This window comes from Balaenoptera acutorostrata, chromosome 2 (genome assembly GCF_949987535.1).
Source record: "Balaenoptera acutorostrata chromosome 2, mBalAcu1.1, whole genome shotgun sequence".
Lineage (NCBI taxonomy): Eukaryota > Metazoa > Chordata > Mammalia > Artiodactyla > Balaenopteridae > Balaenoptera > Balaenoptera acutorostrata.
The window spans coordinates 117,500,513-117,524,366 of record NC_080065.1 but is presented as its reverse complement, the minus strand read 5'-3'; the positions used below and the strand labels follow the sequence as shown (position 1 = coordinate 117,524,366).

The 23,854-nt window shown below is 34.3% G+C and overlaps 1 protein-coding gene across 2 annotated transcripts in view; it reads left to right on the top strand.

Annotated features, from left to right (window-relative positions):
- The window catches only part of FNIP1 (folliculin interacting protein 1), a 127,872-nt gene that overhangs the window by 42,341 nt on the left and 61,677 nt on the right, over window positions 1-23,854 (top strand). For both annotated transcript variants that reach the window (XM_057541082.1, XM_057541081.1), the window contains exons 2-6: window positions 7,880-8,006; window positions 18,005-18,139; window positions 21,534-21,634; window positions 21,898-21,972; window positions 23,075-23,166. In XM_057541082.1, the coding sequence (XP_057397065.1) occupies window positions 7,880-8,006; window positions 18,005-18,139; window positions 21,534-21,634; window positions 21,898-21,972; window positions 23,075-23,166 (530 nt within the window). The remainder of the gene's footprint in view (window positions 1-7,879; window positions 8,007-18,004; window positions 18,140-21,533; window positions 21,635-21,897; window positions 21,973-23,074; window positions 23,167-23,854) is intronic.

Here is a 23,854-nt window from a genome sequence, read left to right as displayed (position 1 = left end):
TTTCATGTCCTCCAAATACAAAATTTCACAATGATGACAGACTTATTAGTAGTAGCCATCAGTATATTCACATTGCCCCCTTAACACCATGGATAGACTGCACCAGCTCTCAAATTTTGGACAGAGTCAGAAAATGTAGTTCACTTACTGTCTGTTAGACTCTTATCATACCTAGCTAAGTGTTGATAAGCATTATGCTTTTTTCTTTTCTTTTCTTTTTAAAGACCTGGATTGAGAATAAGGTAGAATAGTTAAGAGACTGTGAAATATAACCTTCACACTAAATGACCTACTTCCATAAAACCACAAATCAATTTTTCTTTGTGCTTTTAAGTATGTGATTTGACATAGTTTTTAATTCTACTTAGGTAAGGGGCAAAGAATCTTGGGTGATTTTCTTTATATGTCCCTTCTATCTTTCCATTCATATTTGTTCACGCGCACATACACACACACACACACACACACATATACTCACTCACACACTCATACACAAAGACATTCAGATTTAAATTTGCTAGTCCTCAAGAACAAAATCTTTTTACATAAATGCTCTGAAGTGATTAATGTGTTTTTGCCTTACAAGAAATAAAGTGTGTGTGTGTCTCAAAAAAAACAAGGTGTCCTTTTACTAGAATGATTGGGAATTGCTGATATAGACCATATGTTCACAATGATTGTTTTTTTAAATGCACAGTAAATATATCAAAAGGAAAATAAGAAGCTCTCTTATCTGATACAGTTGGGACTTAGAGTTTAGTGGAAAAGTCAGTTGAAGTGAGGAATTTATTGTATACATTGTAACATTTTATTTTCAGCTTAAAGCATGTAAATATGCATTCGTTTCCCAGTCCTTTGCTGGTCAGTGTGTTTTACAGAGGGAATAGTGAATGTTATTTCTCCATCATGGGACCAAAAAATTAAAATGTTATCTAAAGTAAAAAAGCATTGTAAGACTTCTATACTTTGCTTTCAGGAGATGTGTTTAAACGTTGGCTAGTTAGCAGCAGATTTTTCTAAAGCAAAATCTGTCTGCAGGTTTTAAAAAACTCAGATCACCTTCCCCATGTACAGAAAATGTTTCTCCAGTTGGCTCTGGTACTTTTGGCTCTGGTGCTTTGAGGTTCTGATGGTGACCAGTTCTTGGCATGTCAGTGTTAGGTTGGGAAAGCTTTTTGCTTGTCACTTGTAGCCTAATTTAGCATTCTTCCTTCTCTATCTCCCTCCAACCATTGTTTCCTTCCTTCCCCAGTAATTTATCCTTTATCAAATTCAAAATGTTTTCCAGTACTGAGGCAATTAATCTATCAATACATGCATAGCTTTTGAAACTGGGCTGCTCTCTCCATTTCTCGCAAGAGGACAGGTTGTTAATGTTTTCTCAGAGTTGTTCTGCATCATCTTGCATGTTTCCATTTCAGTGAGACACCAGTGATGGATAAGGCTCAGGAGAGAACAACTAACATAGTGCCAGGTACATAGTAGGCACTGTACAAATAATTATTGAATGAATGAAGTTAAAATCCATAGGTGTGCTGAATATACTGTTTAGTAAGAGATTATTCAAGTTGAAGTGAAAATGTCTTATTTAGGTAATGTGTTGAGATACAAACTAGTGTTTAGTCTGGTGTTTCTCAGTCTTTTTTTTTTAACATTATCATCCTGCTAGAGAGCATTTTTTAGACATTTTTTCCCTTAATTGCCACCCTCCCCCCTTGAACTTTTAATACCACAGATATATTGTGTATTTTCTTACGTATTATGGCCTTTTGGAGGTCCACACCCATTGTAACACCCAAGTTTGGTTTTGGTCTTCTTTCCCCCTTCTCCCCCCATTAACCAAATTTGCTTCTTTGGAAGCCATCTTGCTCTCATTGAGAATGCATGATTTAGCTTTAATTTCATAGCCAGTAACATGTATTATAGAAATTCATATGGTCTTCTGAGTTGCTCTGTCATTGTGTAAAGGGAGATGTCTATACCAGCATGTTTATTTTTCATTAACATTCTTTGAAGGTGTCAGATAAAAGACATACAGAGCAGATAAGCTGACATAAATTATAAATAACATCTGTGTAGAGTCTTAAAATAATTTGTGGTTCATCACTGAACAGTTTTCTTACTAATGTTTAAATTAATATTATGCTCAGTACAATAGCTTAATACTGAGGATAGCTTTGCTGTAGTATATAGACAGTTTTTGTGAGTGGTTATAGTGTGCTTACCACTGTTAATGATTAGGCTTAATTATGTCTTCAGTTAAATTCTGATAAAAAGAGGAAATGTGGGCTTCCCTGGTGGTGCAGTGGTTGAGAATCCGCCTGCCAATGCAGGGGACATGGGTTCGAGCCCTGGTCTGGGAAGATCCTACACGCCGCAGAGCAACTGGGCCCGTGAGCCACAACTACTGAGCCTGCGCGTCTGGAGCCTGTGCTCCGCAACAAGAGAGGCCGCGATAGTGAGAGGCCCGCGCACCACGATGAAGAGTGGCCCCCGCTTGTCGCAACTAGAGAAAGCCCTCGCACAGAAACGAAGACCCAACACAGCCAAAAATAAATAAATAAATAAATAAATAAATTTAAAAAAGAGGAAATGCAATGAAGTGGAAAATATGGTGAATTAGATGTCAGAGTTTGGCTTCTAGTTAATAAAGGATCATTCTAAAGTCTTTGATTTTCCATGTCTTAGTTGTTGTAAATAGTGCTGCTGTGAATATTGGGGTGCATGTATCTTTTTGAATTAGAGTTTTTTGGGTTTTTTTCCAGATATATACCCAGGAGAGTGGGATTGTTGGATTATATGGTAGCTCTATTTTTAGGTTTTTAAGGAACCTCCATAAATATTTTCCATAGTGGCTGTACCAGGACATTGCCACCAACAGGGTAGGAGGGTTCCCTTTTCTCCACACCCTCTCCAGTGTTTATTTTTTGTAGGCTTTTTTATTTATTTATTTATTTATTTATTTATTTATTTATTTATGGCTGTGTTGGGTCTTCGTTTCTGTGCGAGGGCTTTCTCTAGTTGTGGCAAGCGGGGGCCACTCTTCATCGCGGTGCGCGGGCCTCTCACTATCCAGTCCTCTCTTGTTGCAGAGCACAGGCTCCAGACGCGCAGGCTCAGTAATTGTGGCTCACGGGCCCAGTTGCTCCGCGGCATGTGGGATCCTCCCAGACCAGGCCTCGAACCCGTGTCTCCTGCATTGGCAGGCAGATTCTCAACCACTGCGCCACCAGGGAAGCCCTTTTGTAGGCTTTTTGATGATAGCCATTCTAACCTGTGTGAGGTGATACCTCATTGTTGTTTGATTTACATTTCTCTAATTAGCGAAGGTGAGCATCTTTTCATCTGTATGTCTTCTTTTTTTACATTTTCCCTGTACATTTATTGAATTTTTATTTTTTTATTTTATTGGAGTATAGTTGATTTACAATGTTATATTAGTTTCAGGTGTACAGCAAAGTGATTCAGTTATACATATACATGTATTCATTATTTTTCAGATTCTTTTCTCATATAGGTTATCACAGAATATTGAGTAGAGTTCCCTGTGCTATACAGTAGGTTCTTGTTGCTTATCTGTCTTGTATATAGTAGTGTGTGTATGTTAATCCCAAGCTCCTGATATTTCCCTCCCCCCCATGTTTCCCCTTTGGTAACCATAAGTTTGTTTTTGATATCTGTAAATTTGCTTCTATTTTGTGAATAAGTTCACTTGTATCATTTTTAAAAATCAGATTCCAACATATGAGTGATATCATATGTTATTTGTCTTTCTTTGTCTGACTTAGATCACTTAGTATGGTAAACTCTAGGTCCATCCATGTTGCTGCAATGTATGTCTTCCTTGAAGAAATGTCTATTTAGGTCTTCTGCCCATTTATTATTTATTTATTTTTATTATTGTTTTTATTTTTGGCTGAGTTGGGCATTCGTTGCTGCGCACGGGCTTTCTCTAGTTGCGGTGAGCGGGGGCTACTCTTCGTTGCGGTGTGTGGGCTTCTCATTGCAGTGGCTTCTCTTGTTGCGGAGCATGGGCTCTAGGTGCACGGGCTTCAGTAGTTGTGGCACATGGGCTTAGTTGCTCTGTGGCATGTGGGATCTTCCAGGACCAGGGCTTGAACTCGTGTCCCTTGCATTGGCAGGCAGATTCTTAACCACTGCGCCACCAGGGAAGCCCAAAAAGCACACATTATTAAGTGTATAATTTGATTAATTTTGAAAAATGTATACATTTGTTTAACTAAAACCCCAGTAAATATATAGAACATTTCAGTCACTCCATTAAGTTCCTTCATACACCTTTCTAGTCCATTCCCTTCATACCCTGCCCCTGCCCAAGCACTGCTTTGGTTTCTATCACCATAGATTAGTTTTACCTGGTCTAGAACTACATATAAATGGAATTACCAATATGTATGCTTTTGTGTCTGGATTTTTTTCACTCAACATTCTTTCAGAATTCACCTATGTTATGACTAGTAGTTCATTCCTTGTTATTTCTGCATAGTATTTCAATGTAGAATGCATCATAGCTTGTTTATCCATTCTCCCATTGATGGTCATTTGGGTGTTCCCGGTTTTTTGCTATTAGGAATAAAGCTGCAAGAAGCATTTTTATGAAAGTCTTTGAACATATATTTTCATTTCTACTGGATAAGTATCTATGAAAAGAATTGCTGGGTCGTAGCTGCCAAATAATTTTCTAAAATGGTTGTACCCTTTTATACTCCTACCAACGATGTATACGATTCCACATGCTTCATATTCTTACCAACAACTAATGTTATTAGTCTTTTGTGGAAGGTTTTTAATTTGCATTTATCTGATGATTAATACTGTTAGCATCTTCTCCATGTGCTTTGTTCCTTCACCATTTATATATCTCCTTATGTGAAATGCCCAAGCCTTTCACCCATTTTAAAATTGGGCGAATGGTTTGTCTTATTGCTTTGTAGGAGTTGTTTGTATAGGCTGTTTACAAGTCCTTCATCATTTATATACATTGCAAATATTTTCTTCCAGTTTATGACTTGCCTTTTAAAAAAATTTTGCCTTTTGATGTGCAAGTTTTAAATTTTAATGAAGTCCAATTTATCAATTTTTCTTTTATGCTTAATAACTTTTGTGTCTTTTTTAAGAACTCTTTGTACTCCATGATTGTATAGATACACTGTGTTTCTTTCTAGAAGCTTTATAATTTAAGCTTTTACATATAATCTTATTTTGAGTTAACAGAGAATACTTTACAAATGCTTAGATAAGTTCAGGAGCAAAGCATTCTAACTTTTTTATTATTGTTGAGATAAATTTCACATACTGTAAAATTCACCTGTGTATAGTATACAGTTCAGTGGTTTTTTAGTATAGTCACAGAGTTATGCAGCCATAACTGCTATCTAATTCCAGAACATTTCATCACCCCACATGCTTATGAAGTAAGTCAGACAGAGAAGGACAAATATTGTATGATATCACTTATATGTGTAAATAAAACATACTAGTGAATATAACAAAAAGAAACAGACTCACAGATACAGAGAACAAACTAGTGGTTACCAGTGGGGAAAGGGGAGAATTTCCAAGAAATCTTACGTTTCCTAGTCAACATATTTTATTTTGCCACAGAGACTGCTCACTTTTTACTCTCTACTGTCCCTACATTTTACAACCTATCCTTTATTTTCCTTCACCTACTTTACAAAGAATATAGGACTCTTAGACATGAGTCACCTCATCCTTACGTTCATATTTATAAATCTTTCTGTATCCATGTCCATCTTTGCTTCCCTTCTATCCTAGCAAAGGGGTTATCATTTCTTCTGAGGTTAACCCTTTCATCTGTACTCTGTATCCTATCCTCATCCACTTCCTTAGACGCCTTACTTTGTCAGCCACCATCTCCCTTCCACTTCACATTCTTTGTCATGAATATGTAAACATGTTCAGATGTGTCCTTTTTAATAACAAAATAGCTGTCACTCTACTTCATGATTCCTTTTCTTTTTCTCTTTCCTTGACATTTGTCTTAAACTCACTATTTACTCTCATTTAGTCCTCAATTCTCTGCAGTTTGACCCCTGTACTCTATCCTTAGAACTGTCCTTGTCATGGTCACCAGTGACTTCTTTGTTTCTAAAGCTAGTGGATGCTTTTTAGTAGCAACTGTGGTATTTCTTCTTCCTGTCTAAAGTCCTCCTCTTTCTTGGTTTCTTTGAGACCAGCTTCCTGATTTTAATTCCGTATCAGTCTGTCCTTTTATAGTTTCCTTTGCATAACATCAAAGCACAGTTTAGTAAAAGCTGTTCAGGGGGATGCAAATCATTGTGGTCTAAGGATGAATCTCTGGTTTAGCTTGAATGTCTAGGATAAGTCTTTCATCAATTCATAGACATTTGCTAAGGATTAAATACAGGAAAACTAAAATTGTATTTGCTGTCAAGATTCGGGATGAAGATGTGTCATGTTGCCAGTTATGGATTTTTTAACATGCATCGATAGGGTTAGGGTTAAGGTTCTCTTAAGGAAATGAAGGAACGCAATCAAAAGCTGTGACTGATGAATTGTGAGGAATTGACCATTCAGCCTAACAACAGACAGCTCCTGGAACGACAGTTCTCTTCTTTCTTGGCAACTGTCCTACATGTTGTAGTGCCTTCAGTTCACCAGATTAGTATCTCCATCATACAATTCATTGTTTTCTCTCTTTCCCTCTCCTCCTCATCTCACTCACTCCATTAGTCTTTTTAATTGTGAAATATAATGTACACAAAACAAATGCAGTGGACTTTCTTTTTTTTTCCTCTGGGTACTGTATCTGTGTAAACATTATCAAGTCAAAAAATAGAACATCAGCAGTGCCCCAGTCCTCCTGGTATAACCCTCACCACCCTCACCTAACTCCCAGATATAGCCACTCTTCAAACTTTTGAAGCCATCATTTCCTTTGTTTTGCTTATAGTTTTAAAAACTAAATATTCATCCCTTGATAAAACTTTACGTGATTTAAATCTTCCTATAAATGGCAAAATACAGTAACTATGTTTATGGGTGTCATTGTGTGTCATTGTCTAGTTTCTTTTGTTCACAGTCCATTTATGTTTTTGCCTGTAGCTGAAGTTCATTCATTATGTTCGTTGTGTGGTGTTTCATAGTATGAATATTTACCCATTTGGTTGGTAGGTATATGAATAGTGTCCAGTTTTCAGCTATTATGAACAGTGCTGCTATGAACATTCTTGTATAGTGGCATACTTTTCTGGAATGGAATTGCTGGGTCAGCTTCATTTTTACTAAATTTGTCTAATTAGTGTACATATTTAAAAAACTATTCTCTAAAGAGATTATACCATTTTCACTCACACCAACTATATATGAGGATTTCTACCCCATTTTGTTGTTCATCACTTTTTTACTTGTTTTTGTTTTATAAGGAATTAGCTACTGTTATTTAAACTAAAAACTGTTTCTGTTTTTTCATTTTGATATTAAAGTAACAAAAGTATTTAAAAATCTGAGTTAGCCTTATGCCATCTGAGTCCATGCCAGGAAATTAATATGTATTTTCATTATATTAAATGTACTTACATATTTTTATTGTTAGCTATTTTTAGATTCATGTGAGATGACTATATTTCATATACACTGAGTGATACTTGGCACAGATTTTATTCTTTCTTTTTAATCTAAAATGTCATAGCTGTGTAAATTTTCAGCCCTAAACTAAATGGTGAAACTAAATGGTGGTATTTTATATAAAGTTCTTCTGTGTTATCTTGAGCAGTAGTACAACTTTGGGTTTCATTATATAGGTTTTATTTCTAGAAGTTTATGTGGACTATTTATTAAAGTAATTCTAATGAATCTTTATTTTTCTTTAAAGTTGGCCTTTGCCAGAGTTTGATCCAAGCCAAATTCGACTAATTGTATATCAAGACTGTGAAAGACGAGGGAGAAATGTCTTGTTTGACTCCAGTGTTAAGAGAAAAAATGAGGACATATCAGTATCGGTGAGCATCATTATTGATTTGGTTCAAATTTAACGTCAAATATTTTAATTCAAGAAGGAATGAGTAAGATTTCAGTTATGGTACTTTTATTTGTCAGTACAAAACATTTTTACCATGTTATTAAAATTTAAATCACTGATTTTGAGAATTTTTAAAGGAAAAAACATTTGCCTTATTTGCATTGGTCTAGTACCAGAGAAAATTTTAGTTTAACATGTATTTACTTATATACTTGTATTATGAGATGTGGCTAGAGCTACAGGGATTGTTAAAGTGGATCTGGTACAAATCTCTCGTCTTATGATTGTGGAAAGTGTGACCTAGAGAGGTGAAATTATTTGTCTGAAGGTACAAAGCAAGTTAAATCTGTAGCCCTTAGTTCATCATGTTTTCCCATACTATACAGCAGTAGCAAGAACATCTATTCTGTTGACTTTGAACGTCATATTTTGAAATATTTTATGACTAGTTTAGCAGTAACAAATGGCCATTCACTTGGTCATCCAAGAAAACCCAAGTGATTGCTGTTGTTTTGCTGCTGCTGCTTCTATTAAACTTTCAGATGTAAAGACTCTCCATCGCCTGGATCTGTAATCTGGAAATGCAAGCCTGGAATTGTGTTTTCTCTCCTTCCCTAAACTGACAATTTTCACTAACATTTCAGTAAACAACTAGAACTGACTTTTAATAGAAAAAAAGTTATTTTTTAATAGACAAACTATTTTTCGAGACTTGGGAGTTTGTACTTGAGATTTTGTGTTCTTAGAAAAATTTGATACATTGGATGTGGTCTGTTGTCTTACTTATAATAGCATCCTCATCATCTACTTAGGTGGCATATAATAAGTACTTGCCTAATTTTTGAGTTATTTTGATTGTCAGGTTTTATGATGTTCTTTGATTAGTAACACATTTTTTAATTTTCTGGAGATTGTGCTTTGCTTAGATTTCTTAGCCATTCTCTGGACACTTTTTTCAATCTGACAAGAAAAATTACAAAATTTTCTTAAAGTATTGTTTGGTTGTGCAAATGACTAAGTATCTACAGAGCACTAGGCTTTTGGAGATTTAGCAGTCTCTACCCTCTTGGTGCCTGCGATTAGACATTCTTAGGGAGGTGAACATTGAACAAACAAATAAATAAATAAATAGTTCCAAATTGTGATTGGGTACCGTGAAAGAAACACACAGAATTCTTATGAGATTCCACAGGAAGGAACCCATTTTTTATCAGTATGGTTGTAGGGGTATTAGGAAAGTCTCACTGAGGAAGTGACATTCAACCTGAGATCTCAAGAAATTGAAGGCATGGAATAGGGGATGAGTATTCCTTTAAGCAGGACCAGCAAATGCAGTCTACAGGGTGACTTAGGAGCTTAATGAATTAAAGGATCTAAAAGAAGGCCAGTTTGGCTGGAAGGGTAGTAAAGTAGTATGTAAAGTAGCTAGAGATGAAATTGGAGAGAGATGGAACAGGAGCCAGAATATTCAGGGCCTCATAGGTCTCTGGGTTAGAAGTGTAGATTATATTCTAAATGTAGTGGGAAGCCATTGAAGGGATGTGGTTTATGTTTCAAAAAATCACTTGGGTAGAGAGTCCAGAAATAAACTCACACATACGTGGTCAGTTAATTTACAACAGAGGAGCCAAGGAATATGCAATGGGATAGGACAGTCTCTTCAATAAATGATGTTGGAAAAACTGGACAGCCACATGCAAAAGAATGAAACTAGACCACTCTTTAACACCATACACAAAAACTAACTCAAAGTGGATTAAAGACTTGAACATAAGACCTGAAACCATAAAACTCCTAGAATAAAACATAGGCAGTAAACTACTTGACACTGGTCTTTGCAATGATTTTCTTGGATGTGAGACCAGAAGCAAAGGCAACAAAATAAAAAATTAACAAGTGAGACTACATCAAACTAAAACAGTTCTGCACAGCAAGGGAAACCATCAACAAAATGAAAAGGCAACCTACCAAGTTGAGAAAATATTTGTAAATCATGTATTGGGTAAGGGGTTAATATCTGAAATATATGAAGAACTCATACAACTCAATAGCAAAAAACAAACAATCTAATTGAAAAGTGGGCAGAAGATCTGAATGGACAGTTTCCAAAGAAGACATACAGTTGGCCAACAGGTACATGAAGAGGTGCTCAGCATCACTACTCATCAGGGAAATGCAAATAAGAACTGCAATCATGTATCACCTTACAGTTGTTAGAATGGCTATTACCAAAAAGACAAGAAATGAGGAATGTTGGTAAGGGTGTGGAGAAAAGAGAACCCTTGTGCACTATCTGTGGGAATGTAATTGATGTAGCCACAATGGAGAACAGTATGGAGAGTCCTCAAAAAATTGAAAATAGAATTGTGATATGATCCAGCAGCTCCACTACTGGGTATTTATCCAGAGAAAATAAAAACACTAACTTGAAAAGATCTATGAACTCCAGTGTTCACTGCAGCATTATTTATAATAGCCAAGACATGGATGCAACCTAAGTGCCCATTGATGAATGAATGGATAAAAAAAAAAACAACATATAATTCAGCCATAAAAAAGAAGGAAACCTTGCTGTTTTTGACAACATGGATAGACCTTGAGGGCATTATGCTAAGTGAAATGAGTCAGACACAGAAAGACAAATACTGTATGATCTCACTTATACGTGGAATCTAAAAAAAACTGAACTCGTAGATACAGAGAACAGATAGGTGGTTGCCAGAGGCAGGTGTGGGGGGTGGGGAAAATGGGTGAAGGGGGTAAAAAGTACAGGTTTCCATACAGGTTGCCAGTTATAAAATAAATAAGTCATGGGAATGTAATGTACATATGGTCACTATAATTAATAATACTGTATTGTATATTTGAAAGTTGCTAAAAGAGTAGATCTTAAAAGATCTCATAACAAGGAAAAAGTTTTTTTGTAACTATGCATAGTGATGGATGTTAAGTAGACATTATGGAGATCATTTCATAATATATATTACAAATACTGCATCATTATGTCATATATCTGAAATGAATATAATGCTGTTGTCACTTATATGTCAATTTTTAAAAAATAGTGAAAAAAATCACCTTGTTACTTAGAGGATGGTTGGATGTGGGGGGATGAGGGAGAAGGAAGCTTTTGGTGAATTCAATGTTTTGGTTTGAATAGCTGAGTGGTGAGATGCCTAAGAGTCATAGAATTGTAGATGGTCAAGCAGACAGTTGAAATCTAAGGCTAGCTGCAAATGTGATAAGCATGTTTTTTTTGTATTTAGACTGCTAATAGCTCAGCAGAACTTGGCTAAGACTGACAGGTTGACAATCAATACTCTCTTGATTATTTCTTTAGCAAATATTTATTGAAGTTTTTTTGTGTGCTTGATGATGTTCCATTGAATTGCAGCATATAACTTCTCCTTTACTATTTCTCTTGATGCTATTCATTGTGTTTCTTTAGCATTCTTCCCTTTTGTCTTAAACAGCCTTGTGTCTCGTGTCATGCTGTTTCTTGAACCCTTTCTGCCTACCTTTTCTGAAATGATGCTTCATTAGTCTCATTTGTCTTCTCTCCATGTGATATCTCCTTCTTCCCTCTGTTAGCTTTTTTTCTTTGCCTGCAAATCTTCACAAAGTCTCTTTACCCAACACCAACAAAATAATTATCCTTTTACTTTCTCCTTTATTTATATGCCCTTCTGTCTTTTTCTGTCTCTGTCTTTTTTGTCCTTCTCAGTCTTCCTTCTCAGTGTTTGTTGGTGTCTCTTAGTCTCTGCCTCACTCTCTCTCCAGCTCTCCTCAGTGTCTCAGCTCAATCTCTCCTTTGTATCTCTTAGTCTCTTCTCTGTGTCTCTTAGTCTCTCAGTAGTAATCTGTCTACCAGCTCTAAGCTCATACCATCCACTCATTCCTCAGTCTTCTGAAATTTTCCTGTAAGCCTGCTTCTTCTTTTTCAAACTTTCCTCTAGACTCATCAGTGACTAGAAATCAAACAGCCTTGAATATTCCCAGTCTCAGTTGTTTTATATATATCGTCATATTATGTGCTATCTTCCTAGATGAAGATTTATCTTCTTTCAAGGTTTATTGTATCACAACTTTATGAATCCTTTCTGATTCCTCTTTTCTGCTACATCAGAATTCTCATAGTCCTTTGTTTATAGTCTTTCATAGACCTTCTATATCATAGCTGTATTTCTCATAGTCCTTTGTTTATAGTCTTTCATAGACTTCTATATCGGAGCTGTATTTGTGTGTTTATTTGTTATTAAATTGCAAAAACAAGTAAAAAATTTGTCTGTTATTCACCTTTGTTTCCTAAACGGCACACTGCCTCACACATGGGAAATACTCAGGACATATTTTGATCAGCTTTAATTGAAAGTTAGGAAGTTTATTATCAAAATCCTGTAAATACTTTAATGAAGATTTTATATGTTCCTTTTGAACACTACAGAACACATGGTTTTTTCCCAAATTGTGAGCTGTTGGAATCACTAAGTGATTTTTTTCATCTACTTTACTGTACTTATACCCTTGGAACATCAAATCATGTCAGTTCTATATAGGCAAAGAGGGACTGTGTGATGTAAATGATCATTTTAAACTTCCTACACAATATTTTGGGTCCATACATAATGATGAGATAGTTTAGGCATTAGCAGTTTCCTGAATATTGTCTTACAATGCTGAAATAAAATTATATTAATCAATGTATAGCTTTCTCAGAACATTTATTTTCCAACTCTGTTATACTCTGTGAAAAATGACTCTTGAACATTCAGTGATTTTAATCAAGAAACTTCTCTCTTTTGTAAAAGTTTATTTTTATTTTTTTACTTTTGATCCTCAGAGCTTATTCATCATCTAGTTGAAATGTAAAAATTATTGAGATGTGGTTTCTTTGAACACTGATATAGCCAAATGGATCAAGTGTGATTTGACCATATGATACTATCTTTATCTTGGACATTGTTTCTGTGTTAACAATAATCCATTAACAATAATCCAGCGCGTGTGTTCCCAGTGAAGTTACATCATCACTCACATGTTTCAGCCTTCATTGGTTATATACAAGAATAAAGTTGTACGTCAGCAGATTCAAATAACTTTGGAAAGGTGAATATAAATTTTAATGTGTTAGAGTTTTATATACTCAGAAGCATTGTACAAGTGCCAGTAGTTGACTCATAATTGTGATATCAGATTTGGAACATAGGATTTGGTTAGGTAATTGAATCTATATAAAAGTTAATCTACAGAAATCAGTAAACTCAGTATATACAAATAACTTCCAACTGGAAGTATGAAGGAAGCTAAGGCTCCATTTAAAATAGCAATTCTGTGGGATAGGGAGGTTGGGAGGGAGATGCAAGAGGGAGGAGATATGGGGATATATGTATATGTATAGCTGATTCACTATGTTATAAAGCAGAAACTAACACACCATTGTAAAGCAATTATACTCCAATAAAGATGTTAAAAAAAAAAAAGAGCATGGGGGCTTCTAAGTAAAAAAGGACAAGTGCTTTAAGCATTTGGGAACTCAATAAAATTAATTTATTTTTTAGCACCTTAAAAAAATAAATAAAATAGCAATTAAAAAAATGCCTTTTCATAAACTTAACAAAATCTATATGTTTAGAACTTTAAAAATCTCCTGAGGTACATAAAAGCTTACTTGAGCAAATGAAAAGGCAAGATATATTTTTGGGTAATACTCAGTGTCATAAAGTTGTCCATTCTCTCTAAGTTGCTTTGTAAAATAATGCTATCTCCATAAAAATGCCAACCTTATTGTTGTTGTTGTTGTTATTATTATTATTATTATTATTATTATTTTTGGTGGGTGGTGGTATCTGGAATTAGATAGCAGATTCTAAAGTTCAAATGGAAAGAAATTAGCAATAATAGGTTGGAAAACTGAAAAAGAAAGAGTAGTGAGGTTGAGTAAGTTCTACCAGATTTGAAAAATATACTCTAAAGTCTCAATAATTAAAAGAATATATTATTGGAACATAAATAGATAAATAGACTAATGGAATGAAATAGAGGATCAGAAGTAGATCTAAATACATACAGGAATTTAATATATGATAAAGGCATCATCTTAAATCAGTAGGGTAAAGATTAATAAATGGTATTGAGATAATTAGCCAATTATAAGAAAGATAAACTTAGATTCATATCTCAAGTATATCAAACATTTAAATGTAAAAAAAATAAAACTATGACATTACAAAAAGATAACATGAGTTCCTATGTATATGTGGAGTGGAAAACACCTTTTAGCTATTGCTCAAAATGCAGAAGCCATAAAGTTAAAAGACTTACACATTTGACAACCAAATAAAAAAGGAAACGGAAATAACTTGGATGGTGAGCAAAACAAAGCAAAAGCAAACAAACAAAAAAGAAAAAAACTACCATGAAGAAAATTAGAAGATAAATGATACCCTGGGAAAACATTTTTATAGGATATAAAACCAGCTGGTAATCTTTCTATATAAAGAATTCCTAGAAATCAAGACAGGAGAACCATTCAGTAGAAAATTAGGTGAAGGATAAGACCAGGGAGTTCACATACAGATGGCCATTACACATTTAATAAGATTCTTCGTCTCATTCATAATAAGGAAATGAAAATTAAAGCTATGTTGTGATTTTAGTTCTTTCCTTTTAGATTGGCAAAAACCCAAATGTTGCATGACAGTACTTTGCTGTTAAAGTGAGTGAGTGAAGTGACATCCTTGGAGGGGTAGTCTGGCAGCATCTACCAAAATTATATGTATTTATGTTTTGATCCAGCAGTTCTACTGGCAGGGTTATTAACAGGTGACTGGTTAAATAAGCTATAGTATATTCACACACTGGAATACTGTGTAGCTGTATTTTTTTAAAAAAAAGAATGAGGAAGATTTCTAAAGATAGATGGAAAGATTCTCTATGATATTAGTGGAAAATAAAGCAATGGCAGAACTGAATCGCTTTTTCTGTAAGAGAAAAGGAAAAGGAATATGCTTATATTTGAAAACAGAAATACTGGAAGGATAATAGTAAACCAATAAAAATGATTTTACTTATTGGCAATGTGTGGAGTGGGGAAAAGCGTAGTTAAAGAGTGGGATCTAGATTTCTTTGTGTCAATGAAAATTCAATTAACAATTAAGCTAAGAAGAAATAAAGATAATTTTATTTGAGCCAAATTGAGGAATGTAACGTGGGAGACAGATTTTCAGAAGCTCTGAGAATTATTCCACTGGTCAGGAGTTAGAGAGGCGTACGTTTTTGAGAGAAAGAATCATGTATCATATTGACAAGTTAAAATTATAGATAAAGTTCATCAGAGTTTTTTTAGTCAGGTATGCACATACAGAATGAGCCTTTAGTCAGTGTGACCCCCTGTACAGGATGGGAATGGAATATTAATTTTAAAAATTACAATGCTGGCATTAGAAGAAAGAGACTGTTTTTCTCAAAGTTGATTACATCCTCCTACCTTGAGGGGATCTGGTTAATGTATAATGCAGATGCACATTGAACATTGGGAAAGGCATGTTATGTGCATTTCAATTCTGACTTAGTTTGATTGTCCTGTTGTAGAGATTTTAGATCTATAAGACATTGTGCATAGAAGTGTACATAAAAGGTGTGAGACACAACACACACACACACACACACACACACACACACACACACACACACACACACACACACACACACACCCTCTCTCTGTACAGTGTCTTTTCTCTTTCCCATTCTTAAGTTATGGCTGTTTTGAAACCAAGCAGCAACAACTTTGTTGGAAGATGATCTAGTGAGGGGACATGGCACAGTAAACATTGGCCTTCTAGGAGCAGAAATTATGCTTCAGTCCTGGAATTGATATATGTTTGTCCCTTTCTTCCCTCTAGCAAATTGCTTCTTGTTTCAGAGATTGGACATATATAGTTACCTCAGCCTGGAATGTCTTTCTAGCCCTCCCATTCTTCTTCTTACAGTGAACTTAACTCCTATGCTTTTTTGTAGTCCCAGTTTAAATACCATTTCTGATCTGCCTAGACTAAGTTAAGTTCTTTCTTGGACAGTTCACATAAACATCATTGCTCCTTAATCTCTTCATCTGTAAAATGTGGATAATAATAGTACTTACTTCATAGAGTTGTTGTGAGGAATAAAAGAGTATATATATGTAAAACAGAAGAATACCTGACCAGATACTAGGTGCTATGTGAGTTAACTGTTGCTATCATTATTACTTTTATTAGACATATTTGAAATAATGTATGTAATTATACTAATTTGTCTATTTGTTAAATATCTCCTTCTCCTGTTAGATTGTTAGTTCCATGAGGAAAAGAACTGTTTTATTCACTTCTTTTCCCTAGTGCTTGGTACACATAGTACTCAGTTACTTTTGTTGACTGATAAATGGTGGTTTGCAATAGTAGATAAGTCAGGCCAGCTGGGTTTTAAAGAATGAACATACTGGTAACTGTGGTAAAGCATTGCAATGTTTTTAGGAGTATCAGAGAACTTGGTGGATTGCAACTTTGGTAGTTGTGAGCAGTGAAAGCTCTAGAACCTGTTTGGGAGAGAGATGAGAACAAGAGGAATAAAGCAAAAAAAAATTTTTTTGTTAATTAATTTTTATTGGCGTATAGTTGCTTTACAATGTTGTGTTAGCTTCTACTGCACAGCAAAATGAATCAGCCATGCATATACATATATCCCCTCCCTTTTGGTTTTCCCTCCCATTTAGGATACCACAGTGCATTAAGTAGAGTTCCCTGTGCTATACAGTATGTTCCCATCAGCTGTCTATTTTATACATAGTATCAATAGTGCAATAGTGTATATGTGTCAATCCCAGTCTCCCAATTCCTCCCACCCCACCCCTTTCCCCCTTGGTATCCATACATCCATACATTTGTTCTCTATGTCTGTGTCTCTATTTCTAAAGCAAAAAATTGAAATGCATTCTTCTTCCGTGCTAGACAATACAGCCTTCTGGTCCTAAGCTCAGCTATTATTAAAAATGTAACTGTCCAATACATGGATGCATTCTCATTTCAAAAGATTAAGCTTACATATATATGAACATACATTGAAATATGTCTCATTTGCATTTCTCTTCCGATTCCTGCATCTCCCGTTTTTTTTTTTTTTTTAATTTTATTTATTTATTTATTTATTTATTTTTGGCGGTGTTGGGTCTTCGTATCTGTGCGAGGGCTTTCTCTAGTTCTGGCAAGCGGGGGCCACTCTTCATCGCGGTGCGCGGGCCTCTCACTATCGTGGCCTCTCTTGTTGCGGAGCACAGGCTCCAGACATGCAGGCTCAGTAGTTGTGGCTCACGGGCCTAGTTGCTCCGCGGCATGTGGGATCTTCCCAGACCAGGGCGCGAACCCGTGTCTCCTGCATTGGCAGGCAGATTCTCAACCACTGCACCACCAGGGAAGCCCCCGTTTTTTTCCATTAAAATATGTTACTTACATTAGCTTGTAATGGGTATATTGTTATATTTAAATCAATTTATAAATATTTTAAAATTCCTCAATTTTAATTTCTAATATGGGAAAATATTGATACATATATCACACATAAACAAAATGCCTTTGGGATCCTAAATAATTTTTAAGAGCATGAATAGGTTTTTGAGATCAAATAATCTGAAAACTGCTGCAGTATATAATTAAGTCCCAACAATGAACATTGTGTAGACCATTGTAATATAGGAAAATTCCCATGATTTAATAATTTTGGTGAGAAAAGTACAGTTAAAAAATGCCACAAATATTATTATAGTTATGAGACAAAGAATAGAAAACAGTACTGGAGAAAATAAAGTAAAATGCAGATAGTCATTATATTAAGGTTATGTTATTTTGAATTATTTCATCCTTGGTTTTTCCAAAGGTTTTTATGCTATAATTTATATATGGTGGAAAATCTGTTAAAATATGAATGGGAATAATGTCTCCATTTCAGAAGCTCTGTAGTGATGCTCAAGTTAAAGTCTTTGGGAAATGCTGCCAACTGAAACCTGGAGGAGACAGTTCTTCCTCTTTAGATAGTTCCATGACTTCATCTTCTGATGTAAAAGACCAGTGTCCTAAGTACCAGGTAAGATCACTGATGTCTTTTATTCATTCACAAGTATTTTTGAGTACCTACAGTGTGTTGTATACCATCCTAGGGACTGAGGATGTAACAGGGACTAGTGCTTACCCTCCTGGAGCTTACAGTATAGCTGGGGAGACAGATAATTAAATAGGTAAGTTTATGAACTTTGATAAATCTTAGAATAGGGGAAGCATAGGGAGCTTTGGACACAGGTAGCAGGGGCATTTTCTCCTTTTTATTTCCATTTCATATTTTTTAGGCTACCAGAATAATTTCTTATTTTATATACTTTTTAATTATTGAAATATGAAGATAAATATAATACAGGTCAGCTGTAGTATGAAATTAAAATATGGCTGAAGTATATGTTATCAGAAATGTACATTTTCATTTTTCAAAATTAATGTGGCTGTTCTTCTAAAATACGGAATTAACCAATCATTTGACTATATAGGAACTTCTCTATAAACTTGTTACATTGTTATATTTTACATAGGATCAGTACTTGGTTTCAAATAAGCAAATGCCATCTAATGTGAATTTATTTGTGTCATTCAAGCTTGCATGAATGAATCACAGGTATTTTACATTTAGCAGTACCAAAATAGAATCCTGGACCTTTAAATTATTTATAATTATGTAATTGTGTTTGGATAGAAACTAACCCTTATACCATATCAACATGACAGTATATGTGGAAGAGCTTCGAAGTTATAAAAGTCCAGATGTTAGGACTACCTACATAGTACGTAGTCCTAATATCTACATAGTTCTGCCTGCCCTTCTCTATTCCTCTTCCATCTTAAGCATGTTACCCTAACAAGTTCCTAATAGTGCTGTGCTATGTAGGATCATTATACTTATGCCAATTTACAAGTTTTCCAATTTGATCAACTGTACAAACTTGCCTTTCTTCCTAACATTATGCAGTTAAATAGTATTAGCAAATGGATCCAGACTGTAGAAACCCTGAAGCAGTGAGTGATTATAATTCTCATTTTGCATCAAAAATCCCTAGAGTTTTTTTTAAGTACAGGTTCCCAGGTTATATGTCTAGATATTCTGGTAGTAGGTTCATTATGGTCTTGGAAATCTGCTTTTTTAGCAAGAAGACATTGAATTATTACAGTATATAGTTCACTACACTTGATAAAGTGTTATTTCAGGTAACTAGAACATTATTTTTGATTTACGGGGTATTACAGATTATTGCTTTCAGCAATGAGTACTTACAAAGAATTGAACTTTTAAATAAGAGCCTTTTTAAAAAAGCATTAAAGATAATAGCATTTTCTTAATTATATTCTTCATTATAGATTATGTCACATTAAAATATATAACATGTCAATGACATTCATGATAACTATTTGGTATTTATTAGAACAGGCAGAGAGAACCTTTAATAGCAAAGTATGTGGTTTCATAAAATTTATACACCAATTTATTTTTACTGTATTTTGCCTTCTGAGAATTCTTTTCTAATTATAATATTAAAATGTTTAAATGACTTGATATTTAAATTTGTGTAGCTTGTTTAATATAAGAAATATTATTTTTAGTCAAAATAAGAATGGACTTAGATGCATTGTAACAAAAATGAGCTTGTAAGAGAAGGTTCTCATTTCTGTCATTATCCAGAAGCAATTTAGGTTGCCAAGTAAGATTGGTATTGTTGATCTTAAAAGAAAAATAAACTACTTTATCATTTAGAAAATTATTCTACTCTGTTTCTAAAATGTTCGTAATACCTAGACTTCTGGAAATAAAAATTTTGTCTTAACCAAATCCCAAGAATAAATGAGTTGCTTCTTGTAGTAACCTAGGTATATCAGAAGTGATTTTTTCTTAAAAAATAACTTTGTGCCTTTATTAAAACAAAATTAAGACTATAGCACTGAGAAAGAAAAAACAATATGTCAATGTATTAAAAAACTAATATGAACATAGTATGTATAATGAAATGGATTGCTACTTGAAGATGTTCTTTTTAAGGAAGGTGACAAAATATAAATATATAGATTTTTTTAAACCAAAGGCAGATAGTAAACAAGCAAAGGAGTAAAAGAGAATCACATTATAAAAAGAAAAATAGTATGTAGATGTATTCCCTGGCTTTCACTTGTAAAATGGGGGTCCTCATCACTTTATTGTTATCTTCAGAAGAATCTTTTAAGTATTTTTAAAAACTCCTAATTCTTGATTTCCCACGGTAGAATGGCATAGTGAAATTTGCGTAATCCTCATTTACTATCTTAGATAGTTTTTTGGTCATCTTTCTCATCAGTTGTTTTATTATGTTAATTGTATTGGTTAGGAATTGCATTGGGATATCCTATGAAACAGTGGCTTAAACAAATTAGGGATTGGTTTCTTCACATGACAAGTCTGGAGAGAGGCCATCTAGGCACGATAATGTATGGGCTTCAAGATGGCCTCAGAGACCAAGGCTTCCTTATCTTTCTACTTAGCCAGAGTTACTGTGTACATACTTGTTGCCTTGTCATCCTCTTATGGTGTCTTCATCTTCAGTGATTTCCATTTATATTCCATTGACCAGGACTGTGTTGAATGCATGTAAATGGATAGTTCTGAAAGCTACCACTCCAACCACTGGTTTAACTCTTTGAATATAGAGACCAACTCGAAATCCCCTATCTGCAAGGGAGGCTCTGAAATGCAGTTTTTTTCATTTGGGCACATTGCTTCCTTGAAACAAATTAGACTTCAAAAAATAAGGAATAAGATATTTGGTGGTTAACTAGTTATATTTGCCGCAGTATATAAATAGTAACCAAATGGATGAGTCAACTTTTCGATTTTTTTGACTCCTATGAGGACAATTAAAGAATAATGGAAAAGAATAACTTTTAAAATCAGAATTCTTTACAAACAAGACATTCTAATGCTTAAGTCTTTTTTAAAAAAATGCAAAATATGTCCAAGTTACCCCTTTTGCGAATGCTTCTTTTTGCACAATAGGAGTGGTAAAATCTGTTCAGCATGTTCAGTGAATTCTACTTCTTGTTATCTGTCCTGGAGAAGCATTGCATATGCATAAGATGTGGCTAAGAATGTTTATTTGAGTGTTATTTGTAATAGCAAAAAACAGGAAGTAACTTAAATGCCTGTCAGTAAGGGGAACAGGCTTGATAAACTGATATTTTCATATAGGAGAATACTATGCAGCTCTTAAAAGGAATCTATGTATAACAGTATGCTTAGATCTATAAGACATTGTGAAATGAAGAAAATCAAGCTGCAGAACAGTGTATACAACGTAAAATCATTTAAAAAAACATTATGTAGAATACAGCAAAGGAATTTTTAATAAAAATCAGTTTTTGAAATAGGTTTTAAATTCTGCAATTTTATTAATGTTATGCTTACTGTTTAGGGTTCTCGATGCTCTTCTGATGCCAATATGCTTGGAGAGATGATGTTTGGCTCAGTAGCAATGAGCTACAAAGGCTCCACCTTAAAGATTCATCAGATCCGGTGAGGGATTTTCTCATTTTTCTTAATGAATCCATTTTAGAATGTTTAGTTTTTTAAAGATGGGAGAATTTCATATAGTCTTCCCTCAGATTGAGCATGTCAGATACTAAGTTTATGATCTTTTATGGGTTTAATGCTACATCGTGGCTGTTGTAACTATGCAGTGACATCTCTGTGACTTAAACATTTTTATTTGTAATAAATTGGAAAGGTCCTTGTGTTTCAGTTTCGATCTCTCTCTATCCCTCTCTTTTTCTTCCTAGTTCCCCTCCACAGCTTATGCTCAGCAAAGTTTTTACTGCACGGACTGGCAGCAGCATCTGTGGAAGTCTCAATACGTAAGTAGTTATGGATGAAGGGAGAAATGAATTCTTTAAGATTTGCAAAGGATGAAAACTAATAAGCTGCTTTCAGGATTGCAGCATAAATTCAGATTTTATTCCATCCCTTAAGTTTGAAAGTTTATGGAGGCCAGATTTTTTCCCCCAGCTTTGTTGAGATATGATTGACATACACCATTATGTAAGTTTGAAGTATATGGCGTGTTGATTTGATACATTTATATATTGCAAAGTGATTACCACCATAGCCTTAGCTGCTACCATCCTGTCACATAATTACCATTTCTTTTTTGTGGTGAGAATATTTAAGATTTACTCTGTTAGCAACTTTCAAGATATAGTGCAGTATTATTAGCTATAATTAGCTTGCTGTATATTAGACACCCAGAACTTGTTAATCTTATAACTAGAAGTTTGTACCCTTTGACCATTTTATCCCCATTTCCGCTACTCCCAGTCCCTGGTAACCATCACTCTGCTCTCTGCATCTCTGAGTTTGGCTTTTTAATTTTTTTTTAATTAAATTAAAAATTTTTTTAAATTTATTTATTTTTTGGCTGTGCTTCGCGGCTTGCAGGATCTTAGTTTGCCAATCAGGGATTCCCTGCAGTGGAAGCACAGAGTCCTAACCACTGGACCGCCAGGGAATTGGCTTTTTTAGATTCCACATATAAGTGATATCGTACAGCATTTGCCTTTCTCGGTCTGACTTATTTCACTTAGAATAATGCCCTGAAGGACCAAAGTTGTTGCAAATGGCAGGACTTCCTCTTTTTTTCTTTTCATGGCTGAATAATATCCACTGTCTATATATATACATGACAGTCTTTTTTTATCCATTCATCTGTTGACAGACACTTGGGTGTGGCTGTATTCCAGTAAAACTTTATTTAGAGAAACAGGCAGCAGACTTAATTTAACCCTCAGGGTGTAGTTTGCCAACCCCTGATTTAAATGATTAGTTGGTTTATAGTACTAATAGGGAAACTTAAAACTTAAAAAAAAAATAATGTTTTACACTTAAAATTTGAGGTATACAAAGAATTGCCATTAAGAGCATAAAACGAATTTGGAATTTATTTTTTCTCCTCCCACTTAGGCTGCAAGACAGTCTTGAATTCATCAATCAGGACAACAGTACATTAAAGGCTGATAATAACACAGTTATTAATGGACTACTTGGAAATATAGGTAAAACGGTTTTATACGTTTTAAGAATGTTCTTAATAGTGTAGATAATAATGTTCTTAATAATGTTAGAAGAACAAAGAATTTCGAATACTAGAAGTGGAAAAGGGATTTAAATTGCAAGTATGTGTAATATTTGTATTATTTGAAAAATGTAGTTTTCATATATTTGAACATAATGTTTATTTTGTACCTGAAAAAAGAGAAGAAATACCTAATTTGTTTTTTGGTTTTAATTTCGATGCATCTTTGAAAAGTACTTTTGTTGATGTAAAAAGCCCTTACTAGCTCTCTTGAATATTTCAGCTGAGGGAGACAGGTATTATACTTTCTCCCTTTTCTTTTCCCTAACCATAGAGTAATTTTAAAATGGTGCTTGTTTTTTTGACCTGTAATTCAGATGAGCAGATTTTCAAATTTGATGTTTCTTAAGAGATTTATTAAAATAGCAGCGTATTTAGTAATTTGTTTAGTTTATTGTTTGTTATTTAAGTTCAACATTTTAAAGTGACAAACTATTTCTAAAATTTCTGGTCCTCTGTTTTTTCTCAGAAAGATCAAATAAATTACTGCTGACCATATTTCCAGTGCATAACGAACTGTAGTGTATTAGAGAGTGGATAGCAGTTAGAATAGGATGAACGTATGCTAACACATATATATGGAATCTTAAAAAAAAAAAAGGAATTTG